General features: G+C 41.1%; 1 protein-coding gene and 1 long non-coding RNA gene across 3 annotated transcripts; one reads left to right on the forward strand and one right to left on the reverse strand.

The window, feature by feature from the left end:
• Positions 1-4,979: 4,979 nt before the first annotated feature.
• On the reverse strand, positions 4,980-9,595 carry LOC135522016 (uncharacterized). Of its 2 annotated transcripts, XR_010452634.1 has the most exons (8): positions 9,509-9,595; positions 9,211-9,271; positions 8,672-9,102; positions 6,911-8,435; positions 6,231-6,342; positions 6,000-6,074; positions 5,779-5,857; positions 4,980-5,459 (listed from the first exon to the last, which is right to left on the reverse strand). It is a non-coding gene; the product is annotated as an uncharacterized LOC135522016 (long non-coding RNA). The 2 variants fall into 2 exon arrangements; XR_010452633.1 differs by having other exon boundaries at positions 6,231-8,435.
• A 4,011-nt stretch (positions 9,596-13,606) lies between these two features.
• On the forward strand, positions 13,607-23,123 carry si:dkey-238d18.4 (uncharacterized). The gene is made up of 10 exons (XM_064947866.1): positions 13,607-14,208; positions 15,915-16,100; positions 16,324-16,442; positions 16,927-17,030; positions 19,053-19,120; positions 19,517-19,663; positions 19,786-19,876; positions 21,105-21,253; positions 21,650-21,791; positions 21,929-23,123. The coding sequence occupies exons 1-10, from the start codon at positions 13,911-13,913 to the stop codon at positions 22,089-22,091; spliced, it is 1,467 nt and encodes a 488-aa protein (XP_064803938.1). The 5' UTR covers positions 13,607-13,910; the 3' UTR covers positions 22,092-23,123.
• The last annotated feature ends 132 nt before the right edge of the window (positions 23,124-23,255 follow it).

Consider the following 23,255-nt stretch of genomic DNA (forward strand, 5'->3'; position numbering starts at 1 on the left):
GATACTGTTACCTTCAGAAAGTATTCTCACCCCTTATTCCACAGTACTTGTGGTGTGAATAGTTTTACTCAAGTAGGTGATTTGGCTTTTCAACATTTAAAGTATTATATGCAATGCTAACTTTTATATGCGATGTTAACTTGTATTCCTTCAGGTCCAGCACCATGAGGAGGTGATATGGAGCAAAACATTACCCCACCATTTTCTTATTGTGTATGGATTGGAGGTAGCCAACAAATATAGATTCTGTCTACAGTAAAAAAAAGAAGTATATTTATGTATTTAGAATTTATTTACTAATTAGCACACAAGAAAATACAAAACAGTGTGATGAGAGCAGTGGCGGTGCTGTTTAAGATGAGGGGGGAAAGAAAAAGAATTCAGGAACATGGCCTTATTTCTATTACAGCATATTGGATGACTGTCATTCATATCCATTCATCCAGCTCAATGTAACATCGATAGGTTGAGGCTACTACGTGATGCTACAATTTGCCCTGTGCCCATCATGAGGTTGCTACAAACTAGCCAATGAATGAACCTTTACAGCGTAGGTGCACAGGTCGAGAACATTTTGAGTAATCAAGGTGAGACATAGTCAATGTCACCTTGCACACTCTTGCCTGCATCTAGCTGATTTATAGTGTAATCATTAGTGCAACAGTTGCAAACAAGAGTTTCTATTGAACAAATTCAGGTATGTTTGTCACCGGTTCATTCCATTTGCTTCCATTTAAGAAAAGTTTTTCAACAGAATCGGAGCAATGAATACACCCCTGATCACAGGGTTCATAGCAGCAACATACAAACAGCTCATTGTATATATAATTCCTTCTCGCATCTATCTACGCGCTCTACTCCTCTCACATTTTCCCTTTGGTTGTAGACTTCAGTGCACAACACAGCTGGTGTTTGTGACCAGGCGAAAAAACCCTTCCAAGCCAAACCACACACAGCCTAAATCATGCTCACTTCATAGTCAACCTAGATGCTCAAACTAACGCGTTAGTAAACCTGATACAATTATGCAGTACAGTGTACAGTCAGCAGCAAGCAGTTTATCAGACTACCGCAAGAAAGAGCAAAGTAAGTAAGTAATTGGATTTCAGACATTGAAAGTCTCATTTGTAATGTTACATATTCTATGGAGATTAACTTTTTCCTGTCCTGCAGGTCCAGCACTCAGCGGAAGTGATGGGGATCGAAAAATTACCATGGCATTTTCTTACTCACTGCTTTTGGCTTGGATGTATGGTACATTATATACAGTGGGGCAAAAAAAGTATTTAGTCACCCACCAATTGTGCAAGTTCTCCCACTTAAAAAGATGAGAGAGGCCTGTAATTTTCATCATCGGTACACTTCAACTATGACAGAAAAATGAAAAAAAAATAAAAAAAAAATCACATTGTAGGATTTTTAATTAATTAATTTGCAAATTATGGTTGAAAATAAGTATTTGGTCAATAACAAAAGTTTATCTCAATACTTTGTTATATACCCTTTGTTGGCAATGACAGAGGTCAAATGTTTTCTTTAAGTCTTCACAAGGTTTTCACACACTGTTGCTGGTATTTTGGCCCATTCCTCCATGCAGATCTCCTCTAGAGCAGTGATGTTTTGGGGCTGTTGCTGGGCAACACGGACTTTCAACTCCCTCCAAAGATTTTCTATGGGGTTGTGATCTGGAGACTGGCTATTCCACTCCAGGACCTTGAAATGCTTCTTACGAAGCCACTCCTTCCCGGGGCGGTGTGTTTGGGATCATTGTATTGCTGAAAGACCCAGCCACGTTTCATCTTCAATGCCCTTGCTGATGGAAGGAGGTTTTCACTCAAAATCTCACGATACATGGCCCCATTCATTCTTTCCTTTACACGGATCAGAAAAACAGCCCCATGATGCATGATGTTTCCACCCCCATGCTTCACAGTAGGTATGGTGTTCTTTGGATGCAACTCAGCATTCTTTGTCCTCCAAACACGACGAGTTGAGTTTTTACCAGAAAGTTTTATTTTGGTTTCATCTGACCATATGACATTCTCCCAATCTTCTTCTGGATCATCCAAATGCTCTCTAGCAAACTTCAGACGGGCCTGGACATGTACTGGCTTAAGCAGGGGGACACGTCTGGCACTGCAGGATTTAGTCCCTGGCGGCGTAGTGTGTTACTGATGGTAGGCTTTGTTACTTTGGTCCCAGCTCTCTGCAGGTCATTCACTAGGTCCCTCCGTGTGGTTCTGGGATTTTTGCTCACCATTCGTGTGATCATTTTGACCCCACGGGGTGAGATCTTGCGTGGAGCCCTAGATCGAGGGAGATTATCAGTGGTCTTGTATGTCTTTCATTTCCTAATAATTGCTCCCACAGTTGATTTCTTCAAACCAAGCTGCTTACCTATTGCAGATTCAGTCTTCCCAGCCTGGTGCAGGTCTACAATTTTGTTTCTGGTGTCCTTTGACAGCTCTTTGTTCTTGGCCATAGTGGAGTTTGGAGTGTGACTGTTTGAGGTTGTGGACAGGTGTCTTTTATACTGATAACAAGTTCAAACAGGTGCCATTAATACAGGTAACAAGTGGAGGACAGAGGAGCCTCTTAAAGAAGAAGTTACAGGTCTGTGAGAGCCAGAAGGTGACCAAATACTTATTTTCCACCATAATTTGCAAATAAATTCATTAAAAATCATACAAAGTGATTTTCTGGATTTTTTTCTTCTCATTTTGTCTGTCATAGTTGAAGTGTACCTATGATGAAAATTATAGGCCTCTCTCATCTTTTTAAGTGGGAGAACTTGCACAATTGGTGGCTGACTAAATACTTTTTTTGCCCCACTGTTGTGTCCTTATCCTCAAACTCCCCCTCCACTTAAACTGAAATGTAATTATCTAATATTGTAAGAGATTTCATTGTCTGCTTATATTTTGTCTGCCCCTTACTTAACCTACGGTTCCTGACTTGGTGTACAGAGAGAACACTGTAAGAATGGCCCGTGTTGATTTCTGTCACTGTACATTTCAAAAGTGCTGAACAAATAGTTATTTTGACTGTCTGTCCTTGCTCGCTCATTAATGTCTTAATTGAAATTATGGATTGCCTATTTTCCGCTTGTCGTCCCCTTATGCCATAGTTTGTACATCTCAATAGTCAGTCAGAGAGCACATTTGTTTAAGCAAGTCAGCCATATCAGCTTTGTTTTTTTTGAAGGCAGTAAATAAGGCTGAATTAACTGTTTTGCTACCAGACAAGGCTATGCTGTTAGCAAGGTGTAGCAGTGGTAAGGTTTTGGGACCGCTTTTGTGACTCTGCTTTTGGGACAGCTTTATGTAGGCCCTAACAGTTTGTGGGCACAGTTTGGCACAGTTATAGTGCAATTCATCTATTGTTTATTGTTTTTGTGTTGTATACTGTAGTGGCTTTGCTGGCATGCATTCCAATTGTTTTATGTTTTGTTTGCCCCACCAAGATTTACATGTTAAAATCGCCACTGACAATGCAGATGAGCCACTGACTGGGTCATTCTTTCCCACAATGCAAGAATCATGAGTTTGTTTGTTCAGCCCAGCAGCTGCCACACCACTTGGTTTGGAACAACATTGTCAGGAAATATCACCACTCTCATTTATACTATACAGGACTTTGACATAGAGTGTCATTTGACATTGAGAGTCTTGAGCTGTTCACTGTCCAGAGGTTGGTTTATTATCAGTGATGGTGCGGGTAAAGGTCATGGATGATGTTACCTCCCAATGGCCCTTGGTATGCTGCTGTGATTGGATGCTGGGTGTTCCAGAGTGGCTCCAGGTGAGGAGAGGGGGATCAGATGGGCAGGAGTGAGACACAGAGCAGGAGGCAGATACCACCTCCCCCTCCTTCACCTCCTCCCTCACTGACAAAGAGGGGACTGGACAGCCTGACGCAGAAGAAAAGCATCAATTGAACAATTAGTCAAAGACTGATATATGGCCTTTTGAAAGGCACATTTAACAAGCCACGTTTAACAATTCAACAGGATACAGATAGACAAAAAAATCCTCAACCAAATAAACATAGGCCTACCCAGCTTTCACATTGATACAAACCATGTTACTAACAAAGGAGAACTGGTTGTACTCTGGCATGTCAGTCCTGAAACAGAACGGTCCAACGTCATCGTGCTGAACATTATCGATCCTCAGGATGCAGTTTCCCTTGCTCAGGTCTCCCAGGATCTGGGTGCAAACTCTGGGGCCATCTGGTGTTCTCCTGTAGGTTCTAGATATTTGTTGACCTTCCCCCACCAGGAGAGGGTATAACAGGTGCCTCTATAATCTGTGATGTGTGTCCATGTGGGAGGGTACCTGAATGTATAAGTACACCTGAAATGTCTGTTGACCCCCTGGGACATCTGCTGACCTGAGACTCGACCCCATGGATCACTGGAGAAGTCATTGGGCTCAAGTCAATCATGAGTTAAACGATATCCTTCCTAGTGTACATAGTCAGCTTGCACAGACATGACTGCTGTAATATTATCAGGAAACTAAGGAGGTAACATATAACAGCAAAACATGAAACAGCAGTTTGAGCTCCATCACAGGTGACTGTGGAAGAAAAGAGAGGAAATGTGTTAAAACATGTCGTAGAGATATAATCCTAAAACCAAGGCAATTGGAACAGCTCTCATTCGTCAAACACAGAATACAATGTATGAGTTTGAACTGAAAAAATAAGAATGCAGAAGTACCTTTTCTGTGTTTTCTTAGTTCATGTCCAGTAATATGCCAGAGATTCATCCACTCTTACCCTGAGATGTTGCATTTGAGTACCAAAATCAAGGCCTATATATCAAGGCCTAAAAAAAACATCAATGGCAGTTATTGTCTGCAAAGTTTCTTATCAGATACTATTTGTTCACATATGCAACATAGAAAACTTAAGACTCAACCATTCAAAACTTAAACACTTTATTCACTTTGACACGTGAATCTCATGTGTATGACTTCATTCACTCATGACTACCCAGAAAGCCTTTGTCAAAAAACATAGTTTTTTGACATTATGTTTCTGTCCAACTCAGCACAAACATTATGTTTAGTTGTGAATGCTTATCAATATAGGACTGCAAGAGCTGTTTTTGTGTGAATTGTTTTGATATTGAATCAAACAACCGGTAGCATATCATCTCAGTAAGTATGTTTATTTGAAAGCCAGTCCTTTCAAAAATAGTTACATACTGAACTATGTATTTTACATTTAACAAACAAGCTGCACATAATATTGTCTAACCAAGTGAAAGTCAAACAGGATGTGAGAAATGAAGGCTGACACTGTAAACTGCCTTTTGACAAGAAAACAATCAAGATAAAAACACACGCGAGCACACACTCAACAAGTATTATTAAGCAGTGACGAAATCTGAGATCCACATTTGCATATACACTGTCCATTTGATCCATACTGTCCATCGGATCGTTTGGATCCTGTAAAGAGAAATGGAGAAATCAGGCAGGGAAGGTAGGGAAAGGTCTATCAAGAAGCTATGAGCACAACACTAAATGGACAACATGCTAAACATATATAGTACCCACTGGCCACAGACGTCAACTCAAAATCTATTTCACGTTGCTTTTTGTCATGTCATTTCAATGACGAGGAAACAACATTGGGTCAACCAGTGTGTGCCCAGTGGGTAAAGAACATTAGGTCCAAAGCTGATGACTTATCAACAGTCTACATGTACTATCTTTATAAAGAGTACTGTCAGTTTAAAACAGATCTGCTCAGGGTGCTGTAATGTACCTGGACGTTGCCATAGACGGGCTCATCGATGACCCTTGGAGGAGGAACTTGGGTCTCATCTTTCTTTGTAGTTTTGACTCTGTGGAGATAGGGGAAGACAAGTATCTCACTGACACTGTAGGTCAAATCAAAGAACATATTTTAGAGTAACATTCAGAAGTAAAACTGAAATATGTCCAACTAGCAATTTCCTGAAGGATGTTTTATAGTTTTAAGCATACCTTTCAGGTTTGGCCATTGGAGTCATGGTGAAATTAGCATAATATCCAGACACTTGCATAGTGACACACCTGGACCTAGAAAATCAAATCAGTTGTTATTTTAGCGAATGTGAGTAAAATGTATCTGCAATGACTAATAGAAGGCAGAGGACATCATGTTGCTATAGAAATTGATCAATGTCAGTCAAACTTGAGAGCTTTCCTCTGGGGACACCCATCAACCAGACCCACCTTTTCCTGTACTTGAAGAACCAAACAATCCCCAATACAGCAACCAGTAGAACTGCAACCACTGGGACCGTGGTGGCAATATATATGGTCGTGGATGGCGCTTCCTCACACACTGTGAAAAACATTCTGATTAGGACTGAGGAATATTTATTCATTCCATTACTCATTTGAATTAATATTTTTTTTACATTTTAGTCAACACTTTTATCCAGAGCAACTATGGTTAAGTGCCTTGCTCAAGGGCACATCAACAGATATTTCACAGCTCAAGGATTCAAACTACCAACCTTTTGGTTACCAGCCCAACACTCTTAACTGCTAGACAACCTGCCTCCCAATGCAAAATCAAGAGACCCTCTCTCAAAATATTTGATTTGAAATGGATACAGTGCCTTCAGAAAGTATTCCCACCCCTTGACTTTTTCCACATTTTGTTGTGTTTCAGTCTGAATTTTTTATTGATTAAATTGAGATTTTGTGTCACTGGCCTATACACAATAATGTCAAAGTGGAATTATGTTTTTAGAAATGTTTGCAAATTAATAAAGATGGAAAAGCTGAAATGTGTTGCCTGCATCATGTTATGGGTATGCTTGTCATCGGAAAGGACTAGGGAGTTTTTTTTGTTGATAAAAATAAACAGAATAGAGATAAGCGCAGGCAAAATCCTAGAAGAAAACCTGGTTCAGTCTGCTTTCCACCAGACACGGGAAGACAAATTCACCTTTCAGCAGGACAATAACCTAAAACACAAGGCAAAATATACTCTGGAGTTGCTTACCATGACAACATTGAATGTTCCTGTGTTGCCTAGTTAAAGTTTTGTCGGCTTGAAAATCTATGGCAAGACTTGAAAATGTCTGTCTAGCAAGGATCAACAACTAGCTGGACTGAGCTTGAAGAATGAAAAAAAATATTATCTACAAATATTGTACAATGCAAGCATGCAAAGCTCTTACCCAGGAAGACTCACAGCTGTAATCACTGCCAAAGCTGATTCTAACATGTATTGACTCAGGCGTGTGAATATATAAAGATATTTCTGTATTTCATTTTCAATAACTTTACATACATTTCAAAAAATATGTTTTCTCTTTCTCAATATGGAGTAATGCATGTAGATCAGTGGAGGCTGCTGAGTGGAGGTCGGTTCATTATAATGGCTGGAATGGAGTAAATGGAATGGCATCAAACAAATGGAAACCATGTGTTGGATGTATCTTCGTGTTTGGCCCTGTCCGGGGGTATCATCGGATGGGACCACAGTGTCTCCTGACCCCTCCTGTCTCAGCCTCCAGTATTTATGCTGCAGTAGTTTATGTGTCGGGGGGCTAGGGTCAGTTTGTTATATCTGGAGTACTTCTCCTGTCTTATCCAGTGTCCTGTGTGAATTTAAGTATGCTCTCTCTAATTCTCTCTTCTTTCTCTCTCTCGGAGGACCTGAGCCCTAGGACCATGCCTCAGGACTACCTGGCATGATGACTCCTTACTGTCCCAAGTCCACCTGGCCATGCTGCTGCTCCAGTTTCAACTGTTCTGCCTGCGGCTATGGAATCCTAACCTGTTCACCGGATGTGCTATATGTCCCAGACCTGCTGTTTTCAACTCTCTAGAGACAGCAGGAGTGGTAGAGATACTCTTAATGATCGGCTATGAAAAGCCAACTGACATTTACTCCTGGAGGTGCTGACTTGCTGCATCCTCGAAAACTACTGTGATTATTATTATTTGACCATGCTGGTTATTTATGAACATTTGAACATCTTGGCCATGTTTTGTTATAATCTCCACCCGGCACAGCCAGAAGAGGACTGGCCACCCCTCATAGCCTGGTTTCTCTCTAGGTTTCTTCCTAGGTTTTGGCCTTTCTAGGGAGTTTTTCCTAGCCACCGGGCTTCTACACCTGCATTGTTTGCTGTTTGGGGTTTTAGGCTGGGTTTCTGTACAGCACTTTGAGATATCCGCTGATGTACGAAGGGCTATATAAATAAATTTGATTTGATTTAAATGTTATGTATTTGATATCATTCCATTAATTCTGCTTCAGTCATTACCACGAGCCTGTCCTCCCCAATGAAGGTGCCACCAACCTCCTGTGGTGTAGACAAACAGTTAAAATTCTGTGTATACGTGAAAATTCTAAGCTGAATAGTTCATCTGTGTTTGACTTGTCCATTGGTATGATTGAAATAGTCCCGGAGGTTCCTGAATGGAAAAAAATACAGTAGGGATTAGTTTCCTCCATATCAAATTAATGACACATTTCACTGAACAAAAGCACTTTACATTGCATCCTCTACTGTTTAACAGATACATTAATTTATTTTTATTTTACCTTTATTTAACCAGGCAAGTCAGTTAAGAACAAATTCTTATTTTCAATGACGGCCTAGGAACAGTGGGTTAACTGACTGTTCAGGGGCAGAACAACAGATTTGTACCTTGTCAGCTCAACCTTCCGGTCACTAGTCCAACGCTCTAACCACTAGGCTACCCTGCCGCCCCATAATGTGGACAAGTTCAGTAATAAAACTGAAGTTGTTGGCTCCAGTGGCAATTCTCAAGTAGTCAGGCCCCATGTCGCCTTCGTCAATTCTCTTGATGTTCAGGGAGCAGTTTCCCTTAGTGACATTTCCTGTCATGTTGGTCCTGTTCTGAAAACTCTTGATGACAAATGTGTTGTTGGGGTGATAGAGGAATTCATTATTGTCATTGTCATTGATGTTAAGTTTAGTATTTCCCAGGTGTTTCCAGTAGGCCTGGATAGGCTCTTTAGATGGGGACGGGGGAGAGGTAAAATTGCATGGAATGGTCACATCATCTCCCTTATTGGTAAAAACAACCTTCGGGTAATCAGCTTTCCAATCCACACCTGTGTTTGAATTAACAACAAAAGTATTAGGATTATTCAGTTCGTGTTGTTTAGACATAGCATAAAAAAACCACTGAGTGCATATTGACATAAAAATGAATCACATACCACTAGTGCTAGAGGCCTGAGACAAAATGAGCATCATCTCAATCCATATCAATGGGCTCATCTGGTCCAACAGAGAGATTTGAAAGTTAATTCTAACTGATGACACACCAGATTCCTAATATCGTTTACATGTTGTGTTAAAGATGCCTGGTGTCAGATGGCGCTCCCATCATAATTGTGTCAACCAAATACAACATTACCACTGACCAACAAGCATAGCACAGACTGTAAAGCACTGGGAAATAATGTTGGTTCAGCAACAACAAAATAAAACCCCAAATCTACGGAGGATACTCACTGTGTTGTGAAAAGAGGTGCCCAAACAGGAGGCAACAGGTCCAAGGAAAACACCAGCAGTGACCATGGCACCGGCACACATTTTAAAAGCCAACTGGTTCCAATAAAATGAGTGACAAGAAGTTATAACGAGAGTGGTGTCAAAAGTATTGCATGTATATTTCCTGTTACTTAACAATGATGGTGATTGAAAAAAAAGGAATTACAGGAAGTTTTGTGTAAAAGTGTAAACTGAAGGTGACTGCTGGCTAATTACTTGAGAAACAGCTAGCACATAACATTCTGAGAATCATATGTTTCTTAGAGCTTGGTGAGAGTGTGGTTGTCCTATGGTTATTTTGAACACAACATTCTGGGAACGGTGCAGGATACACAGATGGCACATTACGTTTTGAGAACCGTATGTTTCTTAGGTGGGAATTTCATTTCGGTTTCTACAGGTTTCCTCACGGTTCTATTAAACTCAAGTTCTCAGAACTTTCAGAGAATGTTAAGAAACAACGTTCTTCTGTGGGAATTTCAGTACTTCAACATAATGTTTTCTGCAGGTTTTCCTCATGGTTCTATTTAAAGTCATGTTCTCAGAACATTAAGAAAACTTTACATAAAAACCACAATACATCTTTTAAATTTAAAAACATTCCGTCCTCAACGTCAACAAAACTCTTTCTATTGACACCTAATCTTAATGAGCGCTTGTTCCCTTTGAAATTGGGCCTGTTTGTACATCCTGGTGGCGCAGTGGACTAATTCCATGAATAGGAAACAGAAGATCATAGGTTTGAATCTCACCGATGCCTTGCTATAACAATAAAAATGCCTAAACAAATTCATTTCCATGTGTTCAAAACAGTTAACCCACACTAGGCCAACAGTGTTATTGAAACATGTTCTCAGAATGTTATTTAATTACCTTCAAATAGCCTATCATTTTTGTTCTCAAAATGTTAATAAAACCTCCCAGGAAAACTTTCAGGGTTCCAAAATGAAACATTCTCAGAACCTCCCTGTACCCTAAAAATGAACATTCCCAGAACAGGCTACATTTTCGCTTCCGTTAACAGAATGTTTAAAAAACAACGTTTTACCAGTCAGGAAACGTATGGCTTCGTTCCCAGAACCAATGGGTAACTAAAAATGTACATTCCCACAACTTTTAAGGAACCAAATGTGCTGAGGAGTCTTTCTCTCTCTATCAGTAAGGGAGATATGAGAAAGAGAGATATGACACAGGGTATACAGTGTTGAACTGTAAACACAATCATCTCTAACCTGTGGTTGCTGAAGAGATTCTGTCATGCTGAAAAGGAGTCATCAGGCTTCCATTGCACACAAGGTAGAGCTCTGTTAGCTAGGTACATGGTGTTCTACTAGAGAGGGGCTACCACGGGGTGGGGATTGTGGGGTAGTGAGTATGAATGTAACTGACGCATGATCAGGAACGCAGAAAAATATTATCTCATATAATCTCTCTGCCTTTCTCTCATCCCTGTCTCGATCTCTCTATCCCTCACACCTCTGTCTTTCTCTCAACTCTTTATCCCTCACACCTCTCTGTCTTTCTCTCAACTCTTTATCCCTCACACCTCTCTGTCTTTCTCTCAACTCTTTATCCCTCACACCTCTCTGTCTTTCTCTCAACTCTTTATCCCTCACACCTCTCTGTCTCTCTCAACTCTTTATCCCTCACACCTCTCTGTCTTTCTCTCAACTCTTTATCCCTCACACCTCTCTGTCTCTCTCAACTCTTTATCCCTCACACCTCTCTGTCTTTCTCTCAACTCTTTATCCCTCACACCTCTCTGTCTTTCTCTCAACTCTTTATCCCTCACACCTCTGTCTTTCTCTCAACTCTTTATCGCTCACACCCCTCTTTCTTTCGCTCACCCCTCTCTGGAACTTTTAAAGTAGGAAAACAAAACCACTTTTATATTGTTTTGGCCTTTGCAAGGTCAATGATTTAAACATACACATTAAGTATTTCTGATATCCACATCCAACTGACATTTGCTCACACAAACCTACATTGGAAACCACAGTGGGTTTGACTCATATCCATATATTTTTTAAACCTCAGAGTGTAGGGAGAGCATCAGGAAATTAACTTAAGGAAGTAAAGTTGGTTATTGTATTGTAATTGTTTTGCAGTACTATTTGGGGGCATAAGGTAAGACTTTAATGACAAATTTAGTACATTTCTTCTCTGAATTTCTTATCTGGATGAAACTTTTAGTATCATACAACATGCTAATTATTTGTCTCTTCTTGTTGACATAAAGAATGACTGCCTTTCACATTGTCCTAATTGTGATCATCCTTCTCAAAGGTAATGATTATCTTGTTTGGGTTTTAATTTAGTTTTGTGCAGTTCACAGACACAAACCCCAAATGTTGACTATAGGAGAGACAGGTGCTTCAAGTTTCACTCTTTTGTCTTGATGGCAAAGAAAGTCATCCTCTTGACATCCTCTTGAATATTTGTCACAAGTATTTGTCTATTTTGTTGTCCAGTCCCTCATCAAGCTTTCTGTCGTGTATGGGTGGACCAGGACCCTGTGGTGACTGTCAAACTGGCCCATGGGATGCCGTGTCCTGTCGGACAGCGGGGAGCTGATCACTGGCTGCAGGGCAGAGTGGTACATCAACACGGCCACACATGGCCAGAGGAAGGTGTGGAGGGAGATGGGTGACTTTCCCCGATTCAAGGGGATGTTTCAGAAAACCTACAACCTGAACACAACAGATACAAGCATCCTGGTGACCTGGTTAGAGCTGAATGACATAGGCTACTACTTCTGCACTCTGCAGTGCTGCGTCAATGGAAAAGGACAAGCAGTACCATGGCAATGGGACAAGACTCCTCCTCAGTGAGGCTACACACACCTTATGGGTTAATATTTACCTCAGTTATCCCAGGTAACACAACAACATTTTTCACATATATTAACATAGGCCAAAAAATATCACATTTATTCCCTTACTATAGTATTGCTAAAAAATGTATCACGTTATCATACAGATGACGTTGTCCTTCCCTTTGTAGTTAATGTTTTCAAAATTATTTTGTTTTTTTAAGGTGCAGAAGAGAATACTTCAGAGATGCAACTTTTCTTTTTATGCTTTTCTGGCAGTGAAGCTGTTGGTCATCATAGTGCTTGGAAGCCTCACAATCAGTTCTTAAAGATTTCATTTGGAGGATTTAATAAAGGTTCAATTTAAAAAATGTTAAGTACTTATTCAATTCATTAATGGAAAAAGGCCCAACATATTGTATGGTCATTAGTTTGTACTTTTAGTATTGCACTGAATCTGCATTTCACAGACCACTTCCATTCAACAGACCACTTCCATTTAGCATACCACCCTGCATACCACTGCTGGCTTGCTTCTGAAGCTAAGCAGGGTTGGTCCTGGTCAGTTCCTGGATGGGAGTCCAGGGCAAGTAGGAGGCACTCTTTCCTCTGGTCTAAAAAAATATCCCAATGCCCCAGGGCAGTGATTGGGGACGTTAAACGGGTGTCCTGACTCTGAGGTCATGAAAGATCCCATGGCACTTATTGTTAACCCCGGTGTCCTGGCTAAATTCACAATCTGGCCCTCAAACCACCACGGTCACCTAATAATCCCCAGTTTACAATTGGCTCATTCATCCCCCTCCTCTCCCCTGTAACTATTCCCCAGGTCATTGCTGCAAATGAGAACGTGTTCTCAGTCAATTTACCTGGTAAAATAACGGATAAATATATATATATATATATATATATATATATATATATATATATATATATATATATATATATATTTATTTTTTTTTTTTAATCATAGTGTGGGAGGAAATGTGAAGAGTTAGGTTTGGGTGTAGCATGATAAAAGAGCAGTTTAGACTAGTTAGCTGTAAACCTTGTCCATCATAAGAAGCCACGAATATGAATGAAGGCGTTTCACTTTCAAACGCTTATGCCAGACTGACCATGTGTAGCCTAGCCTTATACAGTATGAATAGTTGTCTTGTAAAAACCCCTAGGTGGTGTTAAAATGCTTCTGTAGCCTAAGAATTGCGTTCAACCCGACATAAAAACCCGAATGTAGGCCACACACAAAACAGTAAGGTTCAGTCATATGACTGGCTCACAGGAAGAACTTTGGTCGTGAGGTTTAAAGTGGGCAGAGAATAACAGTCTCACACAACATGGATTCCTGCCTGAACTGGGAAATGCCCTAACTCCTGTGTATTGAGGGATATTCCATTTAAAATCGGAGCGCAGCGCATCATAAACATAAAATTGAAAGGAAGGTAAAACGATTTTTTATTTTTTACAACAAACAAATTTAGCGGGCACACCGTTTTCACGAGGAGGGATGTTTGTGTTTTACACTTCGTGTCATTAGTGAGAATATACATCATGGACACTCGACAGGAGAACGGGCTACCGCACTCACCTGCACTCGATATTCCAGGTCATGAAAGTACCGCCAAAGAACACGGAGTACATGGGACTCTCCTTAAAACAAAGGGAAAGCATGGGACAACTAAAATAAGTTCACCAGTCAATAATGTCACGGCGGAGTCTGGGAACCAACAGATAGTATCACTGGTAAACGCACCTGCACTACCCACGACACCACTCGAATTACCTGGCGTTATGGACGCAGAGGGGAGAGTGGACGAGTCCAGGCTGCGGATGCACATTTTCAAGAATGGTAAGGATGGGATACGATATCCTAAAGAGAAATTGATGGGCATGAATCACTGCCAATTCATAATTCAGCATTAATTGATTGAAAGTGATTTAATATTCAAACATTGTGGGCCAGTAAACTGGAGCCTATCACAGTTTAAATGAAGTAAAGTTAAATTGTTTCCCAGATATTGCTCTATCAATATCTACAAGTCAAGAGGAAGTCAAGTGATGTTTGCCTGAGGAGCTAGCTGACTGCACTACAGTTCAACTGTTCTCCAGAAAGCCATGTAATCAAACCTCACTGAGACCCCTCAAGCAAAGACTTTTAGAAACCGACAATGGTTTGGTTTTACAGTTACCAGTCAAGACCTTTGGTGTGATCTGACAGATTATTTTCAGAGGGAGGAAAAATCATGATTCACATGAAATCCATCAGTCATGGTTTGTGGGTATGATATCAACAGTCCACACACATCAGCTCCCGAGGGAAAACAAGAGGGGAGTGTATGAATGGGTGAATAGCTGGGGACTGTATACTTAATTGCTTCTATCTGCATCAATGCTCCATAAGTAAGTTGCAGTCACCGGTACACTCAGGGCCTCCACTCACATGTTTTCAAGCTCAAGGTGAAAATGGGCCCTAAAATCTAGGATCAGATTATCAACTACCAATCATAATCTTACCCATTTAGGGATGACAAAATATCTGACCATGTATCAGTGGTTAGGGGACAGCTACAGTATATGACCAAGATGTAGGAATCGGAGTGCATAGTGTTGACTGTAAACACTGAACCCTCTCTGACTCTGAACCCCTAGGGCTTCGTCATGCTGAAAAGCTCAGAGAGAGTCATGAGTTTTCCAATGCACCCAAGGTAGAGTTCTGTGAGCTAGGTACATGGTACACTGCTACAGAGGCATTACTACTGTGACTGTGTGTTTATCAAAAAACTTAATCAGGAACATGGACCCCCCCCCCCCCCTCTTTCATTGATGCACATTCCTTCTCTTCTCTGGTGCGATATCATTAGCTGAAATGACTATGGTGCAAAAAACATTATATAATGATCCCTGTCAGAGTTCTACGAAGGGAGCTAAAGGTCTCCAGGCTGGGGATCAATGCTTGTTTTGCACACTAACCATTATAAACCAGTCATTCCTTGAGAAGCCTAGTTTGTTTAGGGATTAATTAGCTAGAAGGAATATATTAGCCACTTTATCACCCGAGTTGTAGTGTCTTAGACCGCTGCACATCTCAGTGCTAGAGGCATCACTACAGACCCTGGTTCGATTACAGGCTGTATCACAACCGGACGTGTTTGGGAGTCCCATAGGGCGGCACACAATTGGCCCAGCGTCGTTAGGGTTTGGCCAGTGTAGGCCGTCATTATAAATAAGAATTCTTTCTTAACTGACTTGCCGAGCTAAATAAAAAAAATCTAGTCAGAGACCAATTGATCCAATAGCTTATCTTTTAAATTTTAGTTCTAGTCTAGTCTTCACACTCCTGTAAAATTATGCAGAAGTCCTTGTCTCAACATTATAATCTGAGTCGACTCTGCTGAAAAGCTAGAGACCTACCAGTCCAGAACACCAAGTGGACATGTCTTTGCATCTCTCACCTGTCCAGTTGTTTCCCATCAGTGAGGTTGAGGAAATGGATTACACAGGAGGAAAGAAGCCATTGTAAAGTATCTGGACTCAACCTGTGCTGTATGTGTCAAGGTGGTATGTCCCCTTCGGGGCGTGGCCAGGTGTGGCGTTTCCTGTTTGGGATGTACCCCTGCAGCTCCACGTCTCTGGAGCGCCCCCTACTGCAGGAGCAGCTCAACGTCCGCTACCACTCCATGAAGAGGAAGTGGCAGCAGCTTTTTCCTGCCGCCATCCGACTGCGTATAAATGGCACCGATGGTAGGGCCCGGATGTAGATCAACTTATACTCCTCTCTCTTTCTCTCTCTCTCTTGCTATCTATTGTTGTCAGCACCTTATTCTAGACTCATCAACTTTATGCTGGAATCTATGAGCTCAACCAATTTTGTAAATTCTCCCTGGTTTCCTCCTGTAAAGTTACTTCCTTCACTCTCGCTCACCTGCCTCCCATTCTCTTCCTCCCTCCCTGTGTGTGTTTCTAGCTGAGTTGGTGGCAGCGGTGCGGTACTTCGATGTGAGGCAGGACAGGGTCCAGCTGCAGACTCAGAACCAGAGTGACGAGGTCAAGGAGAGGCTGTCCTTTCTGGAGCTACAGGCCCAGGTAAACCACCAGCCTCAGAAAGTACACACAGAACCCCCTGAAATGTACATGGTTTAACTGCTTCTCCCTCTTTACATGTTTGAGTGTAAGAGATCAAAATTACCATACACCTTCCCTATTGACCATTCACCTATTCATAGTTAATATGTTCAGCAGAAGTGCTATGCGTTGAAAATGTACTAAGGTAATTTAGCTTGGGGTTGTTTGAAATGTTGTCAGTTTATATTGCACCAGGATATGGGTGTTAGGCTACAAACTGTGTGCTTTAGTCATGGACATGTCAATATAATCCACTCTGTCATTTTATTACTGAATATTATATATATTATTATATTTTACAATCTCTTAACAGCTGGTCACACTCTGAGATTGACATGTCTTGTTACATACCTTTACAGTCTACAGTATGTTAGACTGAAGTCTGAGATGATGACATAGTCCATCTGACCACTAATATCTTTGTTTCTCTGACCCCTGAACCTAGGTGTTGTTTGAGCGGGTGACCTTTGATCTGGAGGAGCTCCAAGAGGCCATCCGAATCATCGACAAGGATGTGCCTCGGACAGACCGAGACCTACCCTACTACTCGTGAGTGACTTTAGTTCATTATCAACTTCAGTCTCTGTACAGAGACAGAGCGCCAATGAAATTCTCACAGATGAATTCTCAATACTTTGTGTTGATCAAATAGTAAGTCGGTAGCCAGAGTCTACGCCCCTTCGTTTGAGATTGTTCACCAGTAGGGATTCTTCACTGAAGTGCTTGTTGTCATTCAATGAGAGATGACTCGTCCTCATGCACATTTTCTTTCACTTGAGAAATACTGCACCAAACATTCTAGTCAGATACAAAATTGCACAATTAAGATCTCTTCTGGAAATCCTCAAAATTAATGACAGATTTCTTGAGTTACCTTAAATTAATCCTGACTTTTTTGAGGAAGTGTAACTTGGCTACGGCATCTCAAAATGGACAAACAGTACTCTTGCCACTTTTTTTTTTCTCTCGTTTCTTTCTTGTTTTTCAAGCGGAGGTTTTTTATTGAAGTAAGTGATCACATTAGTTTGGTTTCGGTTAGCCGAGCTCGGCTAGCTGCCAGGCGAACTAAAGCTGATGCCTTTACAGGGAACATTGCTCAATACAGAAGCAGGAAGCTTTACAGGATTTCTGTTTAAACTCCTCTGGCAGGCTGTCAGCTACAAACAGTTCAACACTTAACTCAACAGGGCATATTGGAGTAGGGCCTTAAGTGTTTGTTCTGTCAACATGTGTAAGCAGTGACACACTGACTACCAGTTGGTTTTAGAATAAGAAGGCTGTGTTGTTACAACGTAATGTCAAGCTAAAAAAAAACTAACAACCCATATAAAGCCAGTATGAAGCTGCTCATTTTAAGGATCAGTCTTTTTGTGTGAGTCTATTTGATCTTATTTGTTTTAACGAGAGTTGCAAAACTCCTGGTAATTTACCAAAGTTATCAGATTTTGTCAAATTAACTGTTAATTACCAAAATTACTTTATCTATGGTAACTTTAAAAAAAAATCATATAAAATAGTGATCTTTTCTTAATCTTTACATCTGTGTGTCCATATTGTCCATTAGTTTCTAGTGCAGCGTTTCCCAAACTAGGGGTTGCGACTGAAAGAAAAAATAATAATAATTGCGCTTGGTTCATAGAACCGGGGTTCTTAAAGTAACCTCCAGTAGCCTCCTAGATACAGTTGTAATAAACAGAGCAGTTTGTTTTCTTCCTACAAATGTGTCTCAACATCTTTTACGGTTTAAGCTACAAAATATTATGACCCCTTCACTGAAAGATAAGAAATACGTATGGGTCTTGTGTTTCCCTCAAGCTGCGCAGGACTCATTAGAACAGAGTGGACAAGACCAGGCTCTAAATCAGACTGGGTGGAAAATAATATCAATGATCTTTTCTACACAGAAAACCATGCGAAATGATTGCCTGATGATCTTCTGCACTTCCCAATACATTTCTGATGCATTTGTCACCTCAAACCATACTTCCTTTAGATTGAAGTACTGTCAAACTGATTTGTAATAGACTGCCATAGACCCAATTTAAAAAAAGTAAACATTGGCCTTTGATTACATCACTGTTTTTACATGGTTGGGTTGCAAAAAAAAAGAAAGTTCTGGAAACCCTGTTCTAGGCGATAGACCATATGGTTCAGGATAAAATGGCCTACACAATGGGAAAAAAAGCATATTAAATAGAATGACATTGTTTGCAATTACCTCTTCAACTCTTCCAACTATTTACTTTTTTCACAACTGCCACCAGTTTGGCCCCAAAACATTTACAACAAAGACATATTGACATAGTAAAATAAATAAAAGCATATAAAAAAGATAAAGGACATTCCATGCTGAAACCCTCATATTAAATACTAACTGTATTCATAAATGAATGGGTTTTATTAAGGATTATTTTTAACAGCTTTGTCACATTTAAACCTCTTATTTTACATGTTATGAAAATTACCTAAAATCCTAGAAAGTGTCCAATATTCTTGTAGTGTACTGGTAAAGTACCGGTAACCTTTTCTCCCTTTGCAACCCTAGTGATTTTGGTTTGTTTGCTTTTACAGGGGTGAAGGCTTGGGCAATCTGCTGGTGTTGAGGGATATTCTCATCACATATGCTGCTTTTCACCCAGGTAATCTTTCTTTCTCTCTCCTATTGTCTCTTTCTCTTCTGTCTCTTTTTCTTTCTTTTCTCACTCTCTGTTTATCTTTGATCCTGTCTATCTCAGTTTTAGTGCTGCAAATACTGTATACTGGTCATGAGCCGGTTGTCACCCAACCACTGAAAGGACGTTTTGTTAGAGAGCCCTCTAGTGGAGAAATATATGTTGGCGGAGTAACATGTCACACAATCCTAGCTTGACAAATGTGTGTGTACGTTTTCGCCCCTATCTGCCATGGAAGTAAATGCATAATTTATGAGAAATTTACACGCATATTCGCATGTTCAGATTATCCCCTTATTCTTAGTAGGAAGCTAAAGTAACTGTATTTACTTACTTTCTTCATGCTGATGTGATGGGGGTCAGAGGTGAGCTATGCCCAGGGGATGAATGACCTTTGTAGCCGATTCCTGGAGGTGCTGGACTCTGAGGTGGACACCTACTGGAGCTTCTCCTACTACATGGAGAAGTTCTCCAAGGACTTCCGTGCTGACGGCCTGCACAGGAAGATAGGTTTGTTATTAGTTTTAATTGTTTTTTTACATTTATTTGTCTGTCTTCTCTGTACATGTGTAATAATATTGTAGACTTGATAATAAGGTAATGTTATTAACATTTTGATTGTTGTCACTCAGAGCTGGAGGCAGCACTGCTGAAGGAGTTAGATCCTCAGCTCCACACCCACCTGATAACCGATAGCATGGAGAGTTTCACCTTCTGTCACAGGTACACAACACACACGCATATACTGCATTTGTATGTGTTTGCAGTACATACTTTTTCCACATACCATGTAGTGTATGTGGACACCTGCTAGTCGAACATCTTATTCTACATTCATTAATATGGAGTTGGTCCCCTCTTTGCTGCTATAACAGCCTCACCTTTTCTGGGAAGGCTTTCGACTAGATGTTGGAACATTGCTGCGGGGCCTTGCTTCCATTCAGCCACATGAACATTAGTGAGGTCGAGCACTGATGTTGGGCGATTAGGCCTGGCTCGCAGTTGGTATTCCAAAGGTGTTCGATGGGGTTGAGGTCAGGGCTCTGTGCAGGACAGTCAAGTTCTTCCACACCAATCTCGACAAACCATTTCTGAATGGACCTCGCTTTGTGCACGGGGGCAAAGTCATGCTAAAACAGGAAAGGGCCTTCTCCAAACTGTTACGACAAAGTTAGAAGCACAAAATCATCTAGGATGTCATTGTATGCTGGAGTGTTAAGATTTCCCTTCATTGGAACTAAGGGGCCTAGACCATTATGGCTCATCCACCAAACTTTACAGTTGGCGCTGTGCATTGGGACAGGTAGCGTTCTCCTGGCATCCGGCAAACACAGATTCTTTCGTCAGACTGCCAGATGGTGAAGCGTGATTCATCACTCCAGAGAACACGTTTGCACTGCGCCAAAGTCCAATGGCAGCCGGTGCATGGCATTGCGCATGGTGATCTTAGACTTGTGTGCAGCTGCTTGGCCATGGAAACCCATTTCATGAAGCTCTCAAATAAAATGTATTGTGGTGACATTGCTTTCAGAGGCAGTTTGGAACTCAGTAGTGAGAGCTGCAACCGAGGACAGACAATTTTTACGCGCTTCAGCACTCGGCGGTCACGTTCTGTTAGCTTGTGTGGCCTACCACTTCGCGGCTGAGCCGTTGTTGCTGTTAGACGTTTCCACTTCACAATACAGCATTTACAGTTGACCAGGCCAGAAATTTGATGAACTGACTTGTTGGAAAGGTGGCATCCTATGATGGTGCCACGTTGAAAGTCCAATGAGCTCTTAAGTAAGGGCCATTCTACTGCCAATATTTGTCCATGGAGATTGCATGACTGTACTCGATTTTATACACCTGTCAGCAACAGGTGTGGCTGAAATGGCAGAATCCACTAATTTAAAGGGGTGTATTTGCATGAAATGTGTATACTTACATTTATGTGTGTCCCCTCTCCCAGATGGCTGCTACTGGGTTTCCAAAGGGAGTTTGAGCACTGTGATGCCCTGCGTCTCTTTGAGATCCTGAGCTGTGACCACCTGGAGCTCATCTCCCAGCAGGTGGACCGCGCCCGCTACCAGGAGAGGATCGCCCGCAGGCAGAGTATAGGTGAGACCGTGGTCTCCTGTGGCCATCCTTTCAAGTTCCAGGCTTGTGAGTCAGTGACATGTCACATGTGTAACAGTACATAAACACTGCAAAGCATGGTTCCAAATACACAATATATTGTCAAGTAGAAATGTTTAGGAGCAACAACGGCTCAGCCGCGAAGTGGTAGACCACACAAGCTCACAGAACAGGACCACCGAGTGCTGATTTTGGAATGAGATGTTCGGCGAGCAGGTGTCCACATACTTTTGGTCATGTAGTGTATATGTCCATATAATTGGTCATATGAATTTACAGAAGCCCGTTTTGGTCCTTCTGTATTTGCTTATAACAATGGTATGTTGTCCTTCTTGTGATTTTGTTTGTGTTGTATTGAATGCTCTGGGATTGTTCCAGAGGATAAACCAGGGTCTGAGGCACAGGCCGTCAACACAGAATTCACCTTTGAACTCTTCATCTGTGCCACCATATTATTGGACAACAGAGATGCCCTGCTGAGGTGTAAGAATGATGTGCAGCTCATCCAGTTCACCAACAGGTGTGTGTGTGTGTGTGTGTGTGTGTGTGTGTGTGTGTGTATCTGCGTCTGTCCATCATTGAAAATATTTGCCTTGTCATTACAAAGCAATACAGCCGGACTCATCAGTCTTTCGCTCCGTGTTTCTCTCTGTGCAGTTTGCAGGGAACTCTGGACCTGAACCTCACCCTGAAGAAAGCAGAGGAGCATTTCTACAACTACTGTAAGCGCTCTGCTTGGGACTATATGAACGGCCGCTGCAGGACAAGTAAAAACAAGGAGGGACACTTCTTGTTCCAGCTCCGCAGCTTCTTCTCCTGAACCCAGATCAGTCCTTAACTTAACCTCTTGAACATTCAGCTACAACCTGTAGTAACTGTGGGGTGGACTCAAAACAAGGGACCTATTTCCTAAGATGAGTGTGTGCTATTGACAGGTCTTGTCCACTAACGTTGAAGCATTCATATTTCTGTGGGATCTACCTGGAGTGAGTGATGCTGCTTACTTACCAACAATTCTATCAATTTGGACTGTCTTTGTTGTTGTATCTGATTATGCTAATTTCTATCTATTTAAAACATATCTATTTATTATTTAGAAAGGTGTCATTGAACGGGTAGAAAAGTGTGCAACGCTGAATTGGTTACATCACCTGGAGTTTGGCCTTCTTGATTTCTAGGTTTTTCTTGGTGAGTTTAGAAGAAAGCCCTGTTTACACAATTATATAATAATTAGGACTATGATGTGGCCAAAAGGTATTCTCACCCTTGATCTGAGATTCAACTATATAATATGTGATACTACTGGAAGAAAACAAGTCTTGGAACTGCATCAAGACCACTGAAAAATCAGTCTATTTCTAAAGGTATAAAATAGGATGCCAGCTGATCTATGTATCATAGTGGACCTGTGTGAAAGGAGTAGCTGTTCATTGGTTCAGTTCTGAGCCAATACTGTCTGGAATACTAAAATAAATATGCATGTCTGTCACAATCTTGCTTAGTGAAAGTTTGATGTTAGTTTGTTGGTGATTTAAATGTTTTATTGTGATCCAGCTAATTGCCATTGAGGGAGATGTCCCTTTCAGGTGTCCAGTGCTTTTAGGCAGATAGTGAACATGTCATTCTGAGTATAATTAGGTTTGGAACAATTCATTAAAAAATGCTTTACAAACGAAGGCCACCAGTGAAGAGGATTATTTCCAGATGTTTCACTGCTTGACATTTCAGTTCCTCGACCTGCGAATTAGTGAGTGAAGAATAGGTTTCCACATGTTGGAGGGACAGGCTTGTCATTGTATGTATGTACTGTTATTATATAAGGGTTAAATGTAATAAACTGTGGGACATTAAAGATGTGTGAATCTTTTCTTCATTTAACCTTTTTGGAATAGCCTTAGTGTGACCTACTTGACGTAAGCCCTTGATGAATGCTTTCATGGATAGGGTAGTATTTTCATGGAGCATGCTATGAAAGGTTCAGACA

This window comes from Oncorhynchus masou, chromosome 30 (genome assembly GCF_036934945.1).
Source record: "Oncorhynchus masou masou isolate Uvic2021 chromosome 30, UVic_Omas_1.1, whole genome shotgun sequence".
Taxonomy (NCBI): domain Eukaryota; kingdom Metazoa; phylum Chordata; class Actinopteri; order Salmoniformes; family Salmonidae; genus Oncorhynchus; species Oncorhynchus masou.

What these genes read in the sequence shown, in the direction of transcription:
- si:dkey-238d18.4 (XM_064947866.1), top strand. Translation starts at nt 13,911, where the DNA reads ATGGACACTCGACAGGAGAACGGGCTACCGCACTCACCTGCACTCGAT. An exon ending in GATGCACATTTTCAAGAATG is followed by an intron (nt 14,209 to 15,914) that starts GTAAGGATGGGA and finishes GTATGTGTCAAG; the next exon opens with GTGGTATGTCCCCTTCGGGG. An exon ending in CGCCCGCAGGCAGAGTATAG is followed by an intron (nt 21,254 to 21,649) that starts GTGAGACCGTGG and finishes GGATTGTTCCAG; the next exon opens with AGGATAAACCAGGGTCTGAG.